The sequence below is a fragment of the Pyrus communis genome, chromosome 2, assembly GCF_963583255.1.
Source record: "Pyrus communis chromosome 2, drPyrComm1.1, whole genome shotgun sequence".
NCBI classification, from domain to species: Eukaryota; Viridiplantae; Streptophyta; class Magnoliopsida; order Rosales; family Rosaceae; genus Pyrus; species Pyrus communis.
In genome coordinates, this window is record NC_084804.1 from 15,148,679 (window position 1) to 15,168,011 (window position 19,333).

Below are 19,333 nucleotides of genomic sequence, written 5' to 3' on the forward strand. Positions count from 1 at the left end.
TAATAAATCATTTAAGTATATTTATTTTAAAACGTGAGACCCACCTTACAAACCCTTCACCTTCGCCAAATTAACCAAGCACTGCCCTTTTCATCCTCACCAAATTACTCTCTGTAACCAAGCACGCCCCACAATCACCATGCCCATTTCAAACAAAAAAACCCAATTCCCCCCCAAACCCTAACTCTAAATTTGAAATTCTTAGCTTTAATCGTCCCCACACAAGGTCCACACCACCGCCGCCATCGCCCACGACCTCAGTTTCCGCCTTGCCCACAGCCTCCGCTAAGCAGCCCCATCCTCTGCCGCCAACCAGGAAAAGTGGTACGCGATGAGGAGGGGCCAGCTGAAGTCGAGCCAGTGGGAAGAGGTGGCAATGACCATGGCAGTTAAGTGCGGCTACAAGTACGGCGAGCCGTCAAAATTCGCCACGCAGTGCCGCCACAGGATGGAGAAGCTCTGGTAGCGTCACCACGCCGCGAAGAAGCACCTCGGCCAGAGAACCAAGTGCGACGGCGGCAGCAGAGTTAAAGAGAGGGTGAGAGGCGGTGGAGAAGTAGAGGATCAGCACGATCCTGCAGTCACAGCAGAAGATTGTTGACTCCATTGCGATGGAGAACTAGAGTCCGACGGCGGCAGCCTCCGCTAAGTACCATTTTTGTCACAAAAAATCGAAACGAAAAAATCGATTAACGACGATCGCTTTTTTACCTAAAACTATTGGCATCTCCGTCGTGTTCTGATTTTCCTCCGAATCGGAGAAGAAAGGCAACCAAATTCCCGTTGTACGTCGTCGTGTTCTAAGCGTCGAAATCTTGGTCCTCCGAATTCGTGGTTTTCTGATTCTTCTCGGCGCTCCTCAAGCGTACGGCAGCCTGAGCACGCGGCACTCTCGATTGATTCCATGGTCTGATCTTCCGCGAATCGCAATCCGAAGGTGGCGATGGCGTCGGCGCAGAGCCAATCAGCGAATTTGGATCTCTTCGATGCGTATTTCCGACGTGCCGATTTGGACCGCGATGGCCAGATTAGTGGCAATGAAGCCGTTGCTTTCTTCCAGGGCTCCGGTCTCCCCAAACAGGTCCTTGCGCAGGTACTCTCTATATATATGTATATGCTTGTGATTTATGTATAATTGGACGTGTATTATATTTGTGTAATAATAGTGGTTGATCGGGATTTGATGCTGGTGGAAATGTGTTCCGAATGAGATTGATTTTGAATTTTCAGTCTAATTCTAGTTGAAGTGGTAAATGTGAGCTCGGGATGTCTTAATTCTCTTATCTAAGTTGAGATTGATGTTAAAATGGTAGAAAATAAGCAGATGAAGGATTTATAATACAGATAGTGAGGTTGAGAGAGTAATGTTATTTCGTGTATCCGTTCGACCTGAGGTGGTAAGCAGATTTTGTGGAAATTTTCCGGTCGACGGGCCCACTCCAACAACACCGATACTGTCCCCACTTAACCACCTGCACAATCCTCAGGTGTGGGGTTTTATCACAAAAGGCCTCGGTGTTAATTAGAGAGGGGTATTTCTATTTAAAGCACTCTTCTCTTCTCCCTCTGTCCGATGTGGGACTGGGGGTACCAACACTTCCCCGCACGTGAGACCCCACTTATGGGTCACACGTGAATTTCCACACATCGGCAACCACGTGGAGCCATGTCGGGACTCACCCAATCACGCGGGGCCAATGGGGACCCACCCAAACACGTGGCATCTTTGGCCTACGTGGACAATCACGCGGGGCCAATGGGGACCCACCCAATCACGTGGCAGTACGGGCCCGTCCCCTGGCTCTGATACCATGTGGAAATTTTCAGGTCGACGGGCCAAGGGCCCACTCCAACAACACCGATACTGTCCCCACTTAACCACCTGCACAATCGTCAGGTGTGAGATTTTATCACAAAAGACCTCGGTGTTAATTAGAGAGAGGTATTTCTATTTAAAGCACTCTTCTCTTCTCCCTCTGTCCGATGTGGGACTGGGGGTTCCAACAGATTTTATACTACAGTTAGTGAGGAAAAGCAGTAGGCCAATCAGCAGACACCCAGAGTACCAGAATTGAAGAAACGTCATGTAAATCAACCGAGTGCAGAGGAGGTTAACTCACTGAGGAGTTCAAACAAGCAACCGAAGCTGATAATAAGGTACTAGAACTTTAATGTTTCCCCAATTTTTTCATCTTGGGCAGCAAAGTTATGTGTGCATGTTACTTCCTGATAAGTTTCAAATCATAACAAATATGCCAAACTTGGAGAAAGAAATTTTGGATGCTAGAGAGAAAATTGAATATTTCCGGGTCAAAATGCAGTTCAACCATCGAACTTGTAATGTATCGTTTGTATTTCATTTCCTTGTGTATGCATCTCACTTTTTCTTCATTCTTGTTTTTTCCTTTAGCTTGTAGCGCGACGTATAATTTTTCTCTTTAATTTTGGAATGTTCCTAGTCCTATTGAAGCGAAGACCCCTATAGTTTTATCGTTGTTACAAAATTGATGATTGTATTATTAAATTGGGGTTGTGCCTTTTTTTTTTTTTTTCAGCCTTAATTTGCTGTAATTTTTTACCCCCTCTAATAAAATTTGTTTCGCTGATCTTTGTTTGGTTCAAACAAGAACACTGAGTTTGCTGGTGTTGCTCATTGTAGTTCAACCATCGAACTATCGTGTATTTTTGTAGTATCGAATATCCAAACTATTGCACTTGGTCGTGAGATTTTTACCTTGCCTTGGCCTGGCGTATTAATTAATGTCTAATGATATAAAAGCTAATTTCAAGATGCCGCTGGACTTGTAAATCAAGTTTTAAAAGATAACAAATAGGCTATTACACACTTGTCCATAACTTACGCTTTATAATGTATAAAGTATAAACAATACTAAAATAATAAAAGCCTTGCCTATTTGTCATCTTATTTCTTGGACAGACAAGTGAGCTCTCAAAGAACAAAATTTGCCGTAAAGTTTTTCCTAATTCCATTGTATAACATGCTTAAAGATTGTTGGATTATAAGTCCGCATCATCTTCAATTTCACTGGCTTCAGACCCATGATCATCACTTTCACTTGTTTCATACTCATCAGGTCTTTTAACATATTTCAACATGCTTTTTGAGATACATGAAAGCATATCGCAACCTTCTAGCTCAATGTTTTCGAGAGCGGGGAGAAATTCAATTGATGATGTGTATAGCATATCGCAACCTTCTGCTTATAATTAAGGACTTCAAATTTTCCATTGGCTCCAAGATCTCTGTGAAGTTTCTAAGTTTACAACACCCAGATATATCGAGTTCCTCAAGACATTTCAACTTACAAATGCTCTTTGGGATACTTGACAGCCTATAGCAACCTTTTAGTTGAATTATTCTGAGACCAGGGAGAAACTCGATTGATGATGGTAGCTCTTTAACCGCTGTTCCACTTAAATTTAAGAACTCCAAATGTTCCATTGGCTCCAAGATCTCCGAGAAGTTTTCAAGTCCAAAGCACCCAGAGAGATCGAGTTCCTTGAGATATTTCAACTTACAAATGTCGTTCGGTAGACTCACAAGTCTCACGCAACCAGCCAATGATAATTTAGTTATATCCCGGGGAAGCTCAGAAAACTCGCCAAGAGATGGGCAGCCGTATAGACTAAAACGACCAGAGGCTTTCAGCTTACAACTGCTGCTTGGAAGTTTCTCGAGGTCTCTGCAATAATTTATATTCCAGTAAGAAATATTTTCGTTAGACCAAACTGATTCAGGCAACTCCTTTATACCAGTGCTTTGTAAATCTAAGTATTGAATACTTCCTGGCATCTCTGGAAGATACTTAAGACTACTGCACAATCCCAGATCAAGATGAGTAAGCTTGTCAAGATGTTGAAAATACGATGGAATTTCAACCAAACTTCTACAGAAACCGAGATGTATCTTCACAATTTTTAGACTCCCAGAGAGATTTGGAACTTCAGTTAGATAGTAAGAGTTCGACAGATCGATAACTTGCAAGTTGACAAGTATCTGCAACAAATGAAATAGAAATATAAAGAATTAATATAATTTCTACACTTGATTTTATACAAGAATTAAAATAGGCATATAATATAATATACCTGCTCTTCTTTCCAAAGCTCCTTAAATTTGCTAAATGACATACGAAGCTCAACTAGATTTTCCGGAGAAAAATTTGACGGCAAAGATTCCAGTGGATAAAAAGACCAGTAAAGATAACGAAGAGAATCAGGAAGGTCTAGAGAAGCATTGAATGTGAAGCCACCAGCCACAACTAGCAATCTTAGTTTAGACATCACTTTGAAATCTTAGTTTATACAAATTAAGGCATATGGCTTCAATATTTGGAGTTTCCTGACAATAAGAAGAAAGTTTAAATGTGAATATAAACATTTGGAAAAAGAGTATTTCTGATGGTAACGATGTACAAGTGTCTTAGTCTATTAAATATCCAAGATATTTGGTTCATATTCCAAAGACTTCCTAACACAATAAAAATTCTATCAACTTCATCTTTTAACAATCTAACTTCTTTCTTATAAATTATTTCAAAAATATTTTTTTTTCTTTAACTTCAACTTTACAATAGCCTCCAATAGATCAGTTGTATCCATGGTTTCCCTTTAACTAGCAGAGGATGATCACTAGTTTCTCCTTCTATACTCGGATGCTGCAGTAAGCCTAAGATTTTTCCGAATTCTCATTCCAAATAGTACATCCTCAATCATTTACTTCACAAACAAAATTTCGCCTCTTATTCCGCTTAAAACTCAAACCAACTCGCCAAATTGTTGCTCTTAATTTCATCAGTATATATGGATGCTCAAAAAGAACTTTATCTCCAACTAATCACTTAATCCATATAACCATAATCATCAATATAATGTTCATGAAGACTTTCAACAAAACCTTCGTTATATACATACAACTTGTGAGCTCTTTGTCATTTAAATCTGTATGTATAATCCTCTGAATCCTGTAGGTTACTCCCGAAAGTATTATCATCAAGCTCATACAACTTAATGACCATATGCTACCGCATGGATACATCTTACAACCTTCCATTCCAACCTCATTGTATTTCAATCCAGTAAGTAAAAAGAATTCAGTTTTCTAATCCTTGATTGATCTCTTCCCTTGAAACTTAGAAACATATCGTTATCATTCCCTTAAGAAATATCTCCATTTCCAATTCTCCAATATCATTCTACTAACATCACAATATTCCCACCAAGTAAATGTTCATTTCTTAACTATAATTGTTTTCCACCATCAAAAGACCAAACTCACTGCTCATTTATCCATATAGCACAATAATTCATCTTAGTTAATTCTAGTATCACATACACATCAACTACAAGTGGTACTTCATATAGCTCAATCGTTTACAACATTCAAAATTGTGACGTATTACTTGGCCACTATTTTAATTCTCTTATTCTCACCAACGCCATTCGTAATTTTCATTTTACTCCTCAGATAGCCCAGAACTATATAGGAATGAGAATTTCTCTTGACATCACTATTATTTTATCTGAGTAAGAATGTCACATCCAAATTCATTTCTTTTCCGAAACTTAATCAAATGAATGATTACTCTAGTAATCCAAACTTCAACTTTAAGAGAGTCACTTGTATCCCAGACAACCCTTAGCTCTCAATTCTCCAAGAGGGATCACGTTTGCGAAACCAAGCAAACATGAGTTTGGTAGCCATTGCCATCTACTCAACCTTAAGAGAAAGAATCTGGTTCATAACCACTTTCATATAATCCAAAACAATTCACTGAGCAACAAAGAATACCCAACAATATGAGATCATGACTGGGAATTCCGACTAGTTGATTGTATTTTAACTAACTAACATATGATGAAAACAAAGATAAAATTCAAAATAAACAACCAATGAAATGAAATACGTCACTTTCTAACAACCCTTAACACTACCCGTCATAACTATAATACTAGTCTCTCATACTAATGTACTCAAAGTGACATCACCAGTCAATTATCAACCTCCATTAATACATAGTTCCAATTACCAAGGCTCTAATTTCTTTAAGTCCAACTTATCCGAACGACACCACAGCTTTATCCGAGGTTGTCTAATCCCTATGCTCTGATATCATTCTGTCACGCTCCGGACCCGGGGTAGGTGGAAAATTCGATCCCGAGTTCGAAACGCAAACTAAAAACTAAATGAATAAAATAAAACGGAAACGGGTTGGAAAATAAAATTCTTCTTATTTAAAATAACTCCAAAGGCTAAATAAATAAATACAAATTCTAGCCTCACATATATTTCGTCTCGTCCCATCTACCCTTTTGACAGTTTAGTTAGTAAACCTGCATAACAATAGAGGGGTGAGCTTCAACAGCTCAATAAGAACATAACCTTACCACAATAAAATTGACAATACTAAATTACGTGTTATAAAATCATGTAATCAAGTACCAAATTATTCTCGATAACAATGCATGAATGCAATGCAATACTCTTCATCTCTGCCAATTAATTCATATAATAAAACACGCGGACCTGCACGTTCTATACTGTGCATTTTACCTTTGCAGTGGTGGCTCGAATGTTTTAGTATACAAATTAACCCACTGTAACTCAATCATCCCAATTTCCCCTTTTATTAGTCACCTTGCCTAAACTCTTCGTCGCCAGTCCCGAATTACCCTTAAAGAATATGTGCACTATGGGCTCGCATGAGACCTGGTATATTGCTCAAATTTAATATCTATGTGTGTAAGCAACTGTTTTTAGCATTTGCAAATAAAAAGGTGCAACTATTTATATTTAAAAAATAGTTATGAGCACATAAATTGACATGTACTTTTATAAAATTCGAGAAATTCATCTCGGTGGTCAAGATATTTACTACAACTGAGAACAAAAGAAGCTCCCACAACAGAGTTGCACACTTCAATGCAGAATGGCTGGTGATATATGCCGAACTAACATATACAATTACAAAAAAAATGGAAACTAAACAAGGTTGTAGTTCCAATTAAGAATGCATTACATTATTTGTCGATGTTTACCAATTACATCAATTACTAGGGCCGGTTCTTGATTTTGATCAGAAACTTGGTACTACTTCAAAGATCCCTAATCTTTTATTGAATAGACCTTTCCATGCACATCATGCAATACAAGAAGTTTTAGGGACTAATTAAATAGCGAAAATAAGGCTCAAAAGGGATCAATCAAAATGCCTTAATTGTACCAACTAATGGAGTTATTTAAAGGGTATATATCATATTTTAGAATACTAATAATTGATCGTCTTGTTAAAGAAAAAGAGGATGTGAAACCGACTAAACATAACACAACACTGTCGTGAACATAAGCTGCTTGTTGGTCATGATAACAGTATATAATCTATGGTGGTGTTTAGATTATGAATTAGGTTTCCTCTTTAAGCGAATTTACAGAACGATGTGCAGCTGCAGTTTACAGTCTAACAATATAACTTATCAAATATCTAACAAATCACTCTGATTTCTAAATTGTAGCTTCCTTCTCAATCTCGCATTAATCTGTACCTTTATCTATGAGCACGTTTTTGTTTCCCCACTATGAATAAAAAATGGTCAATTACACAAAACTATTTCAACTATGGGTCGACTCACAATCTCATACCTCAAGTTTTAAAAATTACAATGTCATACATTATCTTACGAATTTGTTGCAATGCTAGACCTCCGTCAAGTTCTCTGTTAAATGCAGATGTGACTTGAGACAGAGTCCACTTCTTAGTCCAACTAGATTAAAGAATTAATTAAATATTAAAATTAAATAATAAATCATTTAAGTATATTTATTTTTAAATGTGGAACCCACCTTACAAACCCATCACCCTCACCAAATTAACCAAGCACTCCCCTTTTCATGGTCGTCGTCGTGTTCTAAGCATCGAAATCTTGGTCCTCTGATTCGTGGTTTTTTTATTCTTCTCGGCGCTCCTCAAGCGTGTGGCAGCCTGAGCACACGGCACTCTCGATTGATTCCATGGTCTGATCTTCCGCGAATCGCAATCCAAAGGTGGCGATGGCGTTGGCGCACAGCCAATCAGCGAATTTGGATCTCTTCGATGCGTATTTCCGACGAGCCGATTTGGACCGCGATGGCCAGATTAGTGGCAATGAAGCCGTCGCTTTCTTCCAGGGCTCCGGTCTCCCCAAACAAGTCCTTGCGCAGGTACTTATATATATATATATATATATATATATATGTATATGTATATGCTTGTGATTTATGTATAATTGGACGTGTATTATATTTGTGTAATAATAGTGGTTGATCGGGATTTGATGCTGGTGGAAATGTGTTCCGAATGAGATTGATTTTGAATTTTCAGTCTAATTGTAGTTGAAGCGGTAAATGTGAGCTCGGGATGTCTTAATTCTCTTATCTAAGTTGAGATTTTTATTTCGTGTTAGTATAAATGCGGAATTGATGTTAAAATGATAGAAATTAAGTAGATGAAGGATTTATAATACAGATAGTGAGGTTGAGAGAGTTATGTTATCAGGTCATTAATTTACTTTCTGGTGTATCCGTTCGACCTGAGGTGGTAAGCAGACTTTAGAAATGTGTTATATGACCCAAGGATTGACCAAGTATTGTTTATTGCATTACAATTGTGTAGTAGTGAAAACCTGCAGCATAAGATGACTATGGAATAATTAGGATTGTCGCATACAGGGGAAATGTTCTTGGGTCATGATCGTATCGACAAATAGGTTCTTGAAGCAGTATGCTTGTTTTGCTGAAGTAACTTCCGTATAAAATGATCACCGGGGGCATATTATGTTAAATATTGCTTATATGAATGCACTTTCTCATTATCTTTTTGTAACACAAGTTTGCATCTGTTCTGTTTATATTGGTTGCTTTTATTTATTGGCAGACATGGGCACATGCAGACCAGAGGCAGACTGGTTTCCTTGGTCGGGCAGATTTTATACTACAGTTAGTGAGGAAAAGCAGTAGGCCAATCAGCAGACACCCAGAGGAGGTTAACTCACTGAACTCAAGTTCAAACAAGCAACCAAAGCTGATAAAAAGGTACTAGAACTTTGATGTTTCCCCAATTTTTTCATCTTGGGCAGCAAAGTTATGTGTGCATGTTACTTCCTGATAAGTTTCAAATCATAACAAATATGCTAAACTTGGAGAAAGAAATGTTGCATGCTAGAGAGAATTGAATATTTTCGGGTCAAAATGTAATTCAGTCATCGAACTTGTAATGTATCGTTTGTATTTCATTTCTTTGTGTATGCATCTCACTTTTTTTCTTCGTTCTTTTTTTTTTCCTTTAGCTTTAGCGCGATGTATAATTTTTCTCCTTAATTTTGGAATGTTCCTAGTCCTATTGAAGCGAAGAGCCCCATAGTTTTATTGTTGTTACAAAATTGATGATTGTCCAATTAAATTGGGGCTGTGCTTTTTTTTTTTTCAGCCTTAATTTGCTGTAATTTTTTACCCTCTCTAATAAAATTTGTTTCGTTGATCTTTGTTTGGTTCAAACAAGAACACTGAGTTTGCTGGTGTTGGTCCAATCGGGCCATTCATATTTTTTGCTCATTGTAGTTCAACCATCGAACTATCATGTATTTTTGTAGTATCGAATATCCAAACTATTGCACTTGGTCGTGAGATTTTTACCTTGCCTTGGCCTGGCGTATTAATTAATGTCTAATGATATAAAAGCTAATTTCAAGATGCCGCTGGACTTGTAAATCAAGTTTTAAAAGATAACAAATAGGATATTACACACACTTGTCCATAACTTGCGCTTTATAATGTATAAAGTATAAACAATACTAAAATACTAAAACCCTTGCCTATTTGGCATCTTTTTTCTTGGACAGACAAGTGAGCTCTCAAAGTACAAAATTTGCCGTAAGGTTTTTCCTAATTCTATTGGATACCGATGCTTAAGATTGTTGGATTATAAGTCCGAATCATCTTCAATTTCACTGGCTTCAGACCCATGATCATCACTTCCATTTGTTTCAGACTCATCACTTGATTTCACCACCTTCGGAATCGTCACTTGAGATCAGGTCTTTTAACATATTTCAACATGCTTTTTGAGATACATGAAAGCATATTGCAACCTTCTAGCTCAATATTTTCGAGAGCGGGAAGAAATTCAATTGATGATGTGTATAGCTCTTTAACCGCTGTTCCACTTAAATTTAAGAACTTCAAATGTTCCATTGGCTCCAAGATCTCCGGGAAGTTTTCAAGTTCAAAGCACCCAGATATATCGAGTTCCTCAAGACATTTCAACTTACAAATGCTCTTTGGGATACTTGACAGCCTATAGCAACCTTTTAGTTGAATTATTTTGAGACCAGGGAGAAACTCGATTGATGATGGTAGCTCTTTAACCGCTGTTCCACTTAAATTTAAGAACTTCAAATGTTCCATTGGCTCCAAGATCTCTGGGAAGTTTTCAAGTTCAAAGCACCTAGAGAGATCGAGTTCCTCGAGATATTTCAACTTACAAATGTTGTTTGGTAGACTCACAAGTCTCTCGCAACCAACCAATGATAATTTAGTTATATCCCGAGGAAGCTCAGAAAACTCGCCAAGAGATGTGCAGTCATATAGACTAAAACTACCAGAGGCTTTTAGCTTACAACTGTTGCTTGGAAGTTTCTCAAGGTCTCTGCAATCACTTATTTTCAAGTAAGAAATATTTTCGTTAGACCAAACTGATTCAGGCAACTCCTTTATACCAGTGTCTCGTAAATCTAAGTATTGAATACTTCCTGGCATCCTTCATGTTCTGATTTTCCTCCGAATCGGAGAAGAAAGGCAACCAAATTCCCGTTGTACGTCTTTGTTTTCTAGGGCATCGGAATCTTGGTCCTCAGAATTCGTGGTTTTCTGATTCTTACCGGCGCTCCTCAAGCGTACGGCAGCCTGAGCGTGGCGCTAAGTCCATGGTCTGATCTTCCGTGAATCGCAATCCGACGGTGGCGATGGCGTCGCGCAAGGCCAATAATAGAATTTGGATCTCTTCGATGCATATTTCCGACGAGGCGTTTTGGATCACAATGGACAGATTAGTGGCAATGAAGCCGTCGCTTTCTTCCAGGGCTCCGGTCTCCCCAAACGGGTCATTCTATATATATGTATACGCTTGTGATCTATGTATTATATTTGTGTAATTATAGTGGTTGATTGGGATTTGATGCTGGTGGAAATGTGTTCCGAATGAGATTGATTTTGAATTTTCAGTCTAATTGTAGTTGAAGTGGTAAATGTGAGCTCTTGGGATGTCTTAATTCTCTTATCTAAGTTGAGATTTGTATTTCGTGTTAGTATAAATGCGGAATTGATGTTCAAACGGTAGAAAATAAGTAGATGAAGGATTTATAGTTAGTGAGGTTGAGAGAGTTATGCAATCACTTATATTCAAGCAAGAAATATTTTCGTTAGCCCAAACTGATTCAGGCAACTCCTTTATACAAGGCCTTGTAAATCTAAGTATTGAATTCTTCCTGGCATCTCTGGAAGATACTTGAGACTCCTGCAGTACCCCAGATCAAGATGAGTAAGCTTCTCAAGATGTTGAAAATACAAAGGAATTTCAACCAAACTTTGACAGTGCCCGAGATTTATCTCCACAATTTTTAGACTCCCAGAGAGATTTGGAACTTCAGTTAGATAGTTAGAGTGCGACAGATCGATAACTTGCAAGTTGACAAGTATCTGCAACAAATGAAATAGAAATATAAAGAATTAATATAATTTCTACACTTGATTTTATACAAGAATTAAAATAGGCATATAATATAATATACCTGCTCTTCTTTCCAAAGCTCCTTAAATTTGCTAGATGGCATATGAAGCTCAACTAGATTTTCTGGACAAAAATTTGATGGCAAAGATTCTAGTGGATAATCATGCCAGTCAAGATAACGAAGAGAATCGGGAAGGTCTAGAGAAGCGTTGAATGTGTAGCCGCCCCTCAAAATTAGCAATCTTAGGTTAGACATCACTTTCAAGTCTGCATGTTTCAATGGTCGCTTTGCAATGCAATACCAATTAAGGAATATGGCTTCAACATTTGGAGTTTCCTGAGAATAAGAAGAAAGTTCAAATGTGAATATAAACATGTTAAAATGCAACGCACATTTGGAAAAAGAGCATTTCTGATGGTAATGATGTACAAGTGTCTTAGTCTAGTCAAATATCCAAGATATTTGGTTCATATTCCAAAGACTTCCTAACACAATAAAAATTCAATCAAATTCATCTTTTAACAATCTGACTTCTTTATTATTATTTAGTTTTACTTTGTTATGTTATCATCTAAAGTTTGTAATTTTTTTTTCCTACAAAAAAAAAAAAAAAAAAAATTGAATGCAATTAGCTCTTACTGTGTTACTCTTCAGTGCACGATAGACATCCTCATCATTGAACAACCTATTCTGTTTACAAGGATCTCTAATACATTGTTCCTGAACAATTGTCCTTCCCATTTCTTGTAGCAAATCGTGCATCTCTATGGCTTCCCTTCCCCATTTTGAATCAATTCATATGAGAGACATCAATGAGAATTCTAATTCCGGCTGTCGCAAAAAATCCACGAACATCTAACATCTGTTTTACCCTATCCATAGACCACCCTTTTAAAAAACATGTTATATCTAGAAATATCTCCTTCTCATTTATTTCCAATCTATCATAACTTATTCTCAACACTTTCTGGATACTCTCACTGGGATATCGTTTCAGTTTGTTGAATTCATCTTCCCAGTCTTCTTTGCTCTTGCAATTGAAGAACAATGACCCTAGAACTGTAAGAGCTAAAGGAACGCCTCTGGCATAATGCACAACCTTTTCTGCCGACTCCTTATAATCTGTTCTACGAGTACTGTTATTCTTGGAAGCACGCGAACAGAAGAGTTGAAGTGCATCATCTGGTTTTAATACCTCAACCTCGTAGATATTATCCTCTTCAACAGTTTGCCCAAGTGTGCCCCTATCTCTAGTTGTGATAATGATTCTACTTTCAGTGCCATACCGAAGACGATCGCCAGCTAAACATTCCATTTGCATTGAACTACTCACATCATCAAGAACAATGAGGACCCTTATGCGGCTGAGCCTTTCTCGAACCAAAGTTGATCCTATGGGCATAACTTCTTCCTTTAATATCTCCTTAAGAAGTGTTTTTTCCAAGCGATCTAGTCCACCTGCTTGTTCTGAGTTCTCCGTAACATTCTTAAGAAAACAAGAAGCTTCGAATTTAGAAGAGTGTTTGTGAAATACAGCCTCGGCAAGGGTGGTCTTTCCAATACCACCCATGCCCCAAACACCGACAGTGATGCAAGCGTCCTGTGAATGAATGCCCAACGGCAATTTGATCTGCTTGATGAGGCCTTCAATTCCAACAAACCCATTTAAATCGCAGGATGATTCGCGACACAGTTGTATCCAAATATGATCGACAACCTTTTGAATTAGATCTGCCTCAGTCCTGGCAAGTAGATATATATATATATATATATATATATATATATATATATATATATATATGATTAGGTAGAAAAGCAATAGTTAGTCTTAAATACGGTTTACCGAATCTTAGCACAAATCAAATCGTCACAAGTTTAAAGAAAATTTATAATTTTATACAAGTTAAAAGGATGAGTTAGTTACCCGGATTTGTTTGAATAATCAAACCCAGATAGATTGGCCGCAGTCGTCAAAGCATCCCTCCACTTGTGCACCTTGTGGATACTACGTTTTTCAAGTTGAGCAAATGCATCTGCATAACTCCCGTGTTGTTTTCGTACATGAGATGGGTTGATGTCGTAGAATACGGGTATAACCATCTGGCCATATCTTTCCTTGCATTTGAGTATATGCACAACTTCATCCAAACACCATGCGGAAGAAGCATAGTTTTGTGAGAAAATAATCACAGAAATCGTGGATTTCTCGACTGCTGCTCGAAGGGCAGGTCCGATTTCTTCTCCTCTCTGAAGTCTGTTATCGATGTATGTTTCAATTTTCTTCTGAAGTAGGGCAGCATGAAGATGGCTGGTAAAACCGAGGCGGGTGTCCTCACCTCTGAAACTGATAAACACATCATACTTTTCTCGTCGTGGGGGGATATCAGCATCCTCGTCATCAGCAACAGCAGCACAATCAGCTACAGCAGAATCAACCGCAGAAGAGGAAGAAGAAGAAAATGTCAAAGACCTGCAGCACATGTAGAACAGAGTCCCGATGGCGATGACGATGGTGTTGAAAACTTGAATGAACGCAATCAACTCCATCTCTCTATTTCTTGGATCAGAGAGCAGAAAGAGAATCTGAACTAGAGTCACTAGATTAGAGTTTACTACAGAAAAATTGAAATTGTAGTCTGTGCACAAACTTACAAAGGCTCCATGGAGGACAAAAATTGAAAATTAAATATGCTTAATTAAAAGAAAAGTTTGTCCAAAAGCATTTTCTGTAAAGCATTTTTCAATAAAATGTACGCATATTCCAAGAAAGCTAAGTCCATGGTCTGATCTTCCGCGAATCGCAATCCGACGGTGGCGATGGCGTCGGCGCAGGGCCAATAATAGAATTTGGATCTCTTCGATGCATATTTCCGACGAGGCGTTTTGGATCACAATGGACAGATTAGTGGCAATGAAGCCGTCGCTTTCTTCCAGGGCTCCGGTCTCCCCAAACGGGTCCTTCTATATATATGTATACGCTTGTGATCTATGTATTATATTTGTGTAATTATAGTGGTTGATTGGGATTTGATGCTGGTGGAAATGTGTTCCGAATGAGATTGATTTTGAATTTTCCGTCTAATTGTAGTTGAAGTGGTAAATGTGAGCTCTTGGGATGTCTTAATTCTCTTATCTAAGTTGAGATTTGTATTTCGTGTTAGTATAAATGCGGAATTGATGTTCAAACGGTAGAAAATAAGTAGATGAAGGATTTATAGTTAGTGAGGTTGAGAGAGTTATGCAATCACTTATATTCAAGCAAGAAATATTTTCGTTAGCCCAAATTGATTCAGGCAACTCCTTTATACAAGGCCTTGTAAATCTAAATATTGAATTCTTCCTGCATCTCTGTAAGATACTTGAGACTCCTGCAGTACCCCAGATCAAGATGAGTAAGCTTCTCAAGATGTTGAAAATACGAAGGAATTTCAACCAAACTTTGACAGTGCCCGAGATTTATCTCCACAATTTTTAGACTCCCAAAGAGATTTGGAACTTCAGTTAGACAGTTAGAGTCCGACAGATCGATAACTTGCAAGTTGACAAGTATCTGCAACAAATGAAATAGAAATATAAAGAATTAATATAATTTCTACACTTGATTTTATACAAGAATTAAAATAGGCATATAATATAATATACCTGCTCTTCTTTCCAAAGCTCCTTAAATTTGCTAAATGGCATATGAATCCAGTGGATATCGCCACCACTCAAGATAACGAAGTGAATCGGGAAGGTCCAGAGAAGCGTTGAATGTGGCGTTGAATGTGTAGCCACCATAGACAATTAGCAATCTTAGGTTAGACATCACTTTGAAGTCTGCACGTTTCAATGGTTGCTCTGCAATGTAATGCCAATTAAGGACTATGGCTTCAACATTTGGAGTTTCCTGACAATAAGAAGAAAGTTTAAATGTGAATATAAACATTTGGAAAAAGAGTATTTCTGATGGTAATGATGTACAAGTGTCTTAGTCTATTAAATATCCAAGATATTTGGTTCATATTCCAAAGACTTCCTAACACAACAAAAATTCAATCAAATTCATCTTTTAACAATCTAACATATTTATTATAAATTAGTTTTACTTTGCTCTGTTATCATCTAAAGTTTGTAATTTTTTTTTTTCCTAAAGGAAAGAAAAGAAAAAAATTGAATGCATTTGGCTCTTACCATGTTACTCTTCAACACACGATAGACATCCTCATCAGTGAACAACCTATTCCGTTTACAGGGATCTTTAATACATTGTTCCTCAACAATTGTCCTTCCCATTTTTTGTAGCAAATCGTGCATCTGTATGGTTCCAACTTTCCGTGTTGAATCAATTGATATGAGAGACATATCAATAAGAATTCTAATTCCGGATGGCCCAAACAATCCACGAACATGTATCATTCGTTTTACCTTATCCACACGCCACCCTTTAAAAAAACATGCTATATCCAGAAATATCTCCTTCGCATTTCTATCCAATCTATCATAACTTATTCTCAACACACTCTGGATATCTTCATTGGGAAATCGTTTCAATTTGTTAAATTCATCTTCCCATTCTTCTTTGCTCTTGCAATTGAAGAACAAAGACCCCAGAACTGTAAGAGCTAAAGGAACGCCTCTGGCATAATGCACAACATTTTTTGCCGACTGCATATAATCTGTTCTACGAGTACTGTTATTCTTGAAAGCACGCGAACAGAAGAGCTGAAGAGCGTCATCTGGTTTTAATACCTCAACCTCATAGATATTATCCTCAACAGTTTGCCCAAGTGTGCCCTTATCTCTAGTTGTGATAATGATTCTACTTCCAGTGCCATATCGAAGACGATCGCCAGCTAAACGTTCCACTTGCATTGAACTACTCACATCGTCAAGAACAATGAGGACCTTTGTGCGGCTGAGCCTTTCTCGAACCGAAGTTGATCCTATGGGCAGAACTTCTTCCTTTAATATCTCCTTAAGAAGTGTTTTTTCCAAGTGATCTAGTCCACCTGCTTGTTTTGAGTTCTCCGTAACATTCTTAAGAAAACAAGAAGCTTCGAATTTAGAAGAGTGTTTGTGAAATACAGCCTCGGCAAGGGTGGTCTTGCCAATACCACCCATGCCCCAAATACGTACAGTGATGCAAGCGTCCTGTGAATGAATGCTTAATAGCGATTCAATCTTCTTAATGCGGCCTTCAATTCCAACAAAGCCCTTTAAATCGTAGGATGATTCACGACACAATTGGGTCCAAATATGATCGACAACTTTCTGAATTAGATCTGCCTCCGTCCTGACGTATAGATGTATATGATTAGGTAGAAAAGCAATAGTTAGTCTTAAATACGTTTTACCAAATCTTGGCTCAAATCAATTTGTCACACGTTTAAAGAAAATTTATAACTTTCGGCAAGTTAAAGAATGAGTTAGTTACCCGGATTTGTTTGAATGATCAAACCCAGATAGATTGGCTGCAGTCGTCAAAGCATCCCTCCACTTGTGCACCTTGTCAATATTGTTAGCGAATCGTTTTTCAAGTTGAGCAAATGCATCTGCATAACTCCCGTGTTGTTTTCGTACATCAGACGGATTGATGTCATAGAATACGGGTATAACCATCCGGCCTTCTCTGTTGTTGCATTTGAGTATATGCACAAGCTCATCCAAACACCATGTGGAAGAAGCATAGTTTTGTGAGAAAATGATCACCGAAATGGTGGTTTTCTCGATTGCTTCTAGAAGGGCAGGTCCGATTTCTTCTCCTCTCTGAAGTCTGTTATCGATGTAGGTTTCAATTTTCTTCTGAAGTAAGGCAGCATGAAGATGGCTGGTAATACCAAGGCGGGTGTCCTCACCTCTGAAACTGATAAACACATCATACTTTTCTCGACGTGGGGGGTTATCAGCAGCGGATGAAGAAGAAGAAGAAGCAACGTCCATTACCTCTAGTTTTCAGATCCAGCAAAAAGATGTAGTTGCAGACAGATTAATTTTTAAATAAGGATATATAATATTATGACGTTGCAAGAATTAAGGAGAATTTACTTAGAATTGGCACAAAATTTGAATGAGAGAGAGATGAACGAAAGTAGAAAATGGGGCACATATTTTCTTTGAAACAAAACTATAATTTAAAGAAAGATATTCTTATATTTGCAATCTTAATATGAACAACGTCATCTCAGCATGTAAAGGAAGACAATTGATCACGATGCAAACAAAACAAAGTGACATCCGGTGACAGGTCACCAGAGAAGAAATAACAGCAGACATAACAAAAATTAATTAGCAAATTAAATGCCAACATAACATAACAACTAAACTTATTAATTAAAAAGAAATGACAAAAAATATAGAAAGTGCCTTAAACAGTGTCAACAAACAGTAAACACTGACTAACCTCTGACAAGTTGCCAATTTGACAATGGCTTGTTTGTTTTCTCCACCTTCAAAATAAGAAAACTTCACCTTCAAAATAATATATCCAAAACAATTACTTTTTTGTATCATCAGCACGAGCAGCAGCGGATGACGACGAAGAAGAAGAAGAAGAAGGCATATCCATCACCTCTAGTTTTCAGATCCAGGAGTAGTAGTTGCAGAGAGATTAATTGTGAATAGAGAGAAAGAGAGACTGGTCCAAAATTAAGGAGGATCCAATAATGCGAGAGAGAGAGAGAGAGAGAGAGTAGTTCAGAATTAAGGAGGATCTAATGAACGACAAAAGAGAGAGGGGGAGAGGGAGACTAGTTCAGATTTTACTTGAAATGGTTTTTTACTAGATGCACAAAGTTTCTAAGGCTCTTCTGGAAAAGCTATGACTAAGAGATGACCAGTTACAAAAGCATAAAAAGGGGCACACAGGATGGGGCCCTCCCTTTACTTGCTTTGCCCACGGTTTTGAGTTTTCCTTGATTAGTAAGTCACCAATTTCTTTCAAGAAATTTCCAAACAATTTCCAAGCAGTTTTAATTGAGGACATTTCTAGAATTTCCAAAAGAAAATATGTGAATTTCATGCTACAAAATCGTAGAGGGCCGAGAATGTAGTTGTTCACCAATGGAGATGGACAAGATTTGGAATCTATATTTCTGAGCACAAATAACAAATCAACTCATTAAATTATTAATGAACAATCTTTAGAGTTACAAACTCATTTTGTTTGATTTCATCATAAGATATTACACAATCGTTATAACTATCAATTTCTCTACCATATTATAATCAATTCAAACAAAACGAATCTTAATAGTTAAAAGAAAACTAATGAAAATGTTAAAGACATGCAACACATGTAGAACAGAACCCCGATGATGATGACGATGATGTTGAAAACTTGAATGAACCCAATTGATAGGATTTTTACCACCTGCGTAAAAGGGTTAAAAACACATAAAATACTTGCAAGAGAAACAAGGTTATTGTAGTATAATTGGCTCAAGCAAGGTCGTTCTCCACAATGATTAATTTAAAGAGATCAAAGCGAAATCAATTCTCAACTAATTAATTAAAACAAAGTTTTTCTTTTGAAAGAGGTGATTTAATGACCTAAACTAAGAAAAACGAATTT

At 37.6% G+C, this 19,333-nt stretch overlaps 2 protein-coding genes and 1 pseudogene across 3 annotated transcripts; 1 reads left to right on the plus strand and 2 right to left on the minus strand.

Moving 5' to 3' along the window:
- The first annotated feature begins 108 nt into the window (after positions 1 to 108).
- On the plus strand, positions 109 to 9,393 carry LOC137726252 (EH domain-containing protein 1-like). Of its 2 annotated transcripts, none has more exons than XM_068465150.1 (2): positions 109 to 1,093; positions 8,931 to 9,393. In XM_068465150.1, the coding sequence occupies exons 1-2, from the start codon at positions 944 to 946 to the stop codon at positions 9,093 to 9,095; spliced, it is 315 nt and encodes a 104-aa protein (XP_068321251.1). In that variant the 5' UTR covers positions 109 to 943; the 3' UTR covers positions 9,096 to 9,393. The 2 variants fall into 2 exon arrangements, with proteins under 2 accessions (XP_068321251.1, XP_068321252.1); XM_068465151.1 differs by lacking the exon at positions 109 to 1,093 and adding an exon at positions 7,943 to 8,218.
- A 682-nt stretch (positions 9,394 to 10,075) lies between these two features.
- LOC137724841 (disease resistance protein RPV1-like) lies at positions 10,076 to 14,483 on the minus strand (annotated as a pseudogene).
- Positions 14,484 to 15,017: 534 nt separating this feature from the next.
- On the minus strand, positions 15,018 to 19,002 carry LOC137726249 (TMV resistance protein N-like). The gene is made up of 5 exons (XM_068465145.1): positions 18,164 to 19,002; positions 17,198 to 17,706; positions 15,955 to 17,056; positions 15,424 to 15,670; positions 15,018 to 15,331 (listed from the first exon to the last, which is right to left on the minus strand). Exons 2-4 carry the CDS (start codon positions 17,701 to 17,703, stop codon positions 15,455 to 15,457), a joined length of 1,824 nt encoding a protein of 607 aa, XP_068321246.1. The 5' UTR covers positions 17,704 to 17,706; positions 18,164 to 19,002; the 3' UTR covers positions 15,018 to 15,331; positions 15,424 to 15,454.
- Positions 19,003 to 19,333: the final 331 nt, after the last annotated feature.

What these genes read in the sequence shown, in the direction of transcription:
- LOC137726252 (XM_068465150.1), top strand. Translation starts at nt 944, where the DNA reads ATGGCGTCGGCGCAGAGCCAATCAGCGAATTTGGATCTCTTCGATGCG. An exon ending in CCAAACAGGTCCTTGCGCAG is followed by an intron (nt 1,094 to 8,930) that starts GTACTCTCTATA and finishes ATTTATTGGCAG; the next exon opens with ACATGGGCACATGCAGACCA.
- LOC137726249 (XM_068465145.1), bottom strand. Translation starts at nt 17,703, where the DNA reads ATGGACGTTGCTTCTTCTTCTTCTTCATCCGCTGCTGATAACCCCCCA. An exon ending in GATCATTCAAACAAATCCGG is followed by an intron (nt 17,057 to 17,197) that starts GTAACTAACTCA and finishes TCTATACGTCAG; the next exon opens with GACGGAGGCAGATCTAATTC. An exon ending in GTGTGTTGAAGAGTAACATG is followed by an intron (nt 15,671 to 15,954) that starts GTAAGAGCCAAA and finishes TCTTATTGTCAG; the next exon opens with GAAACTCCAAATGTTGAAGC.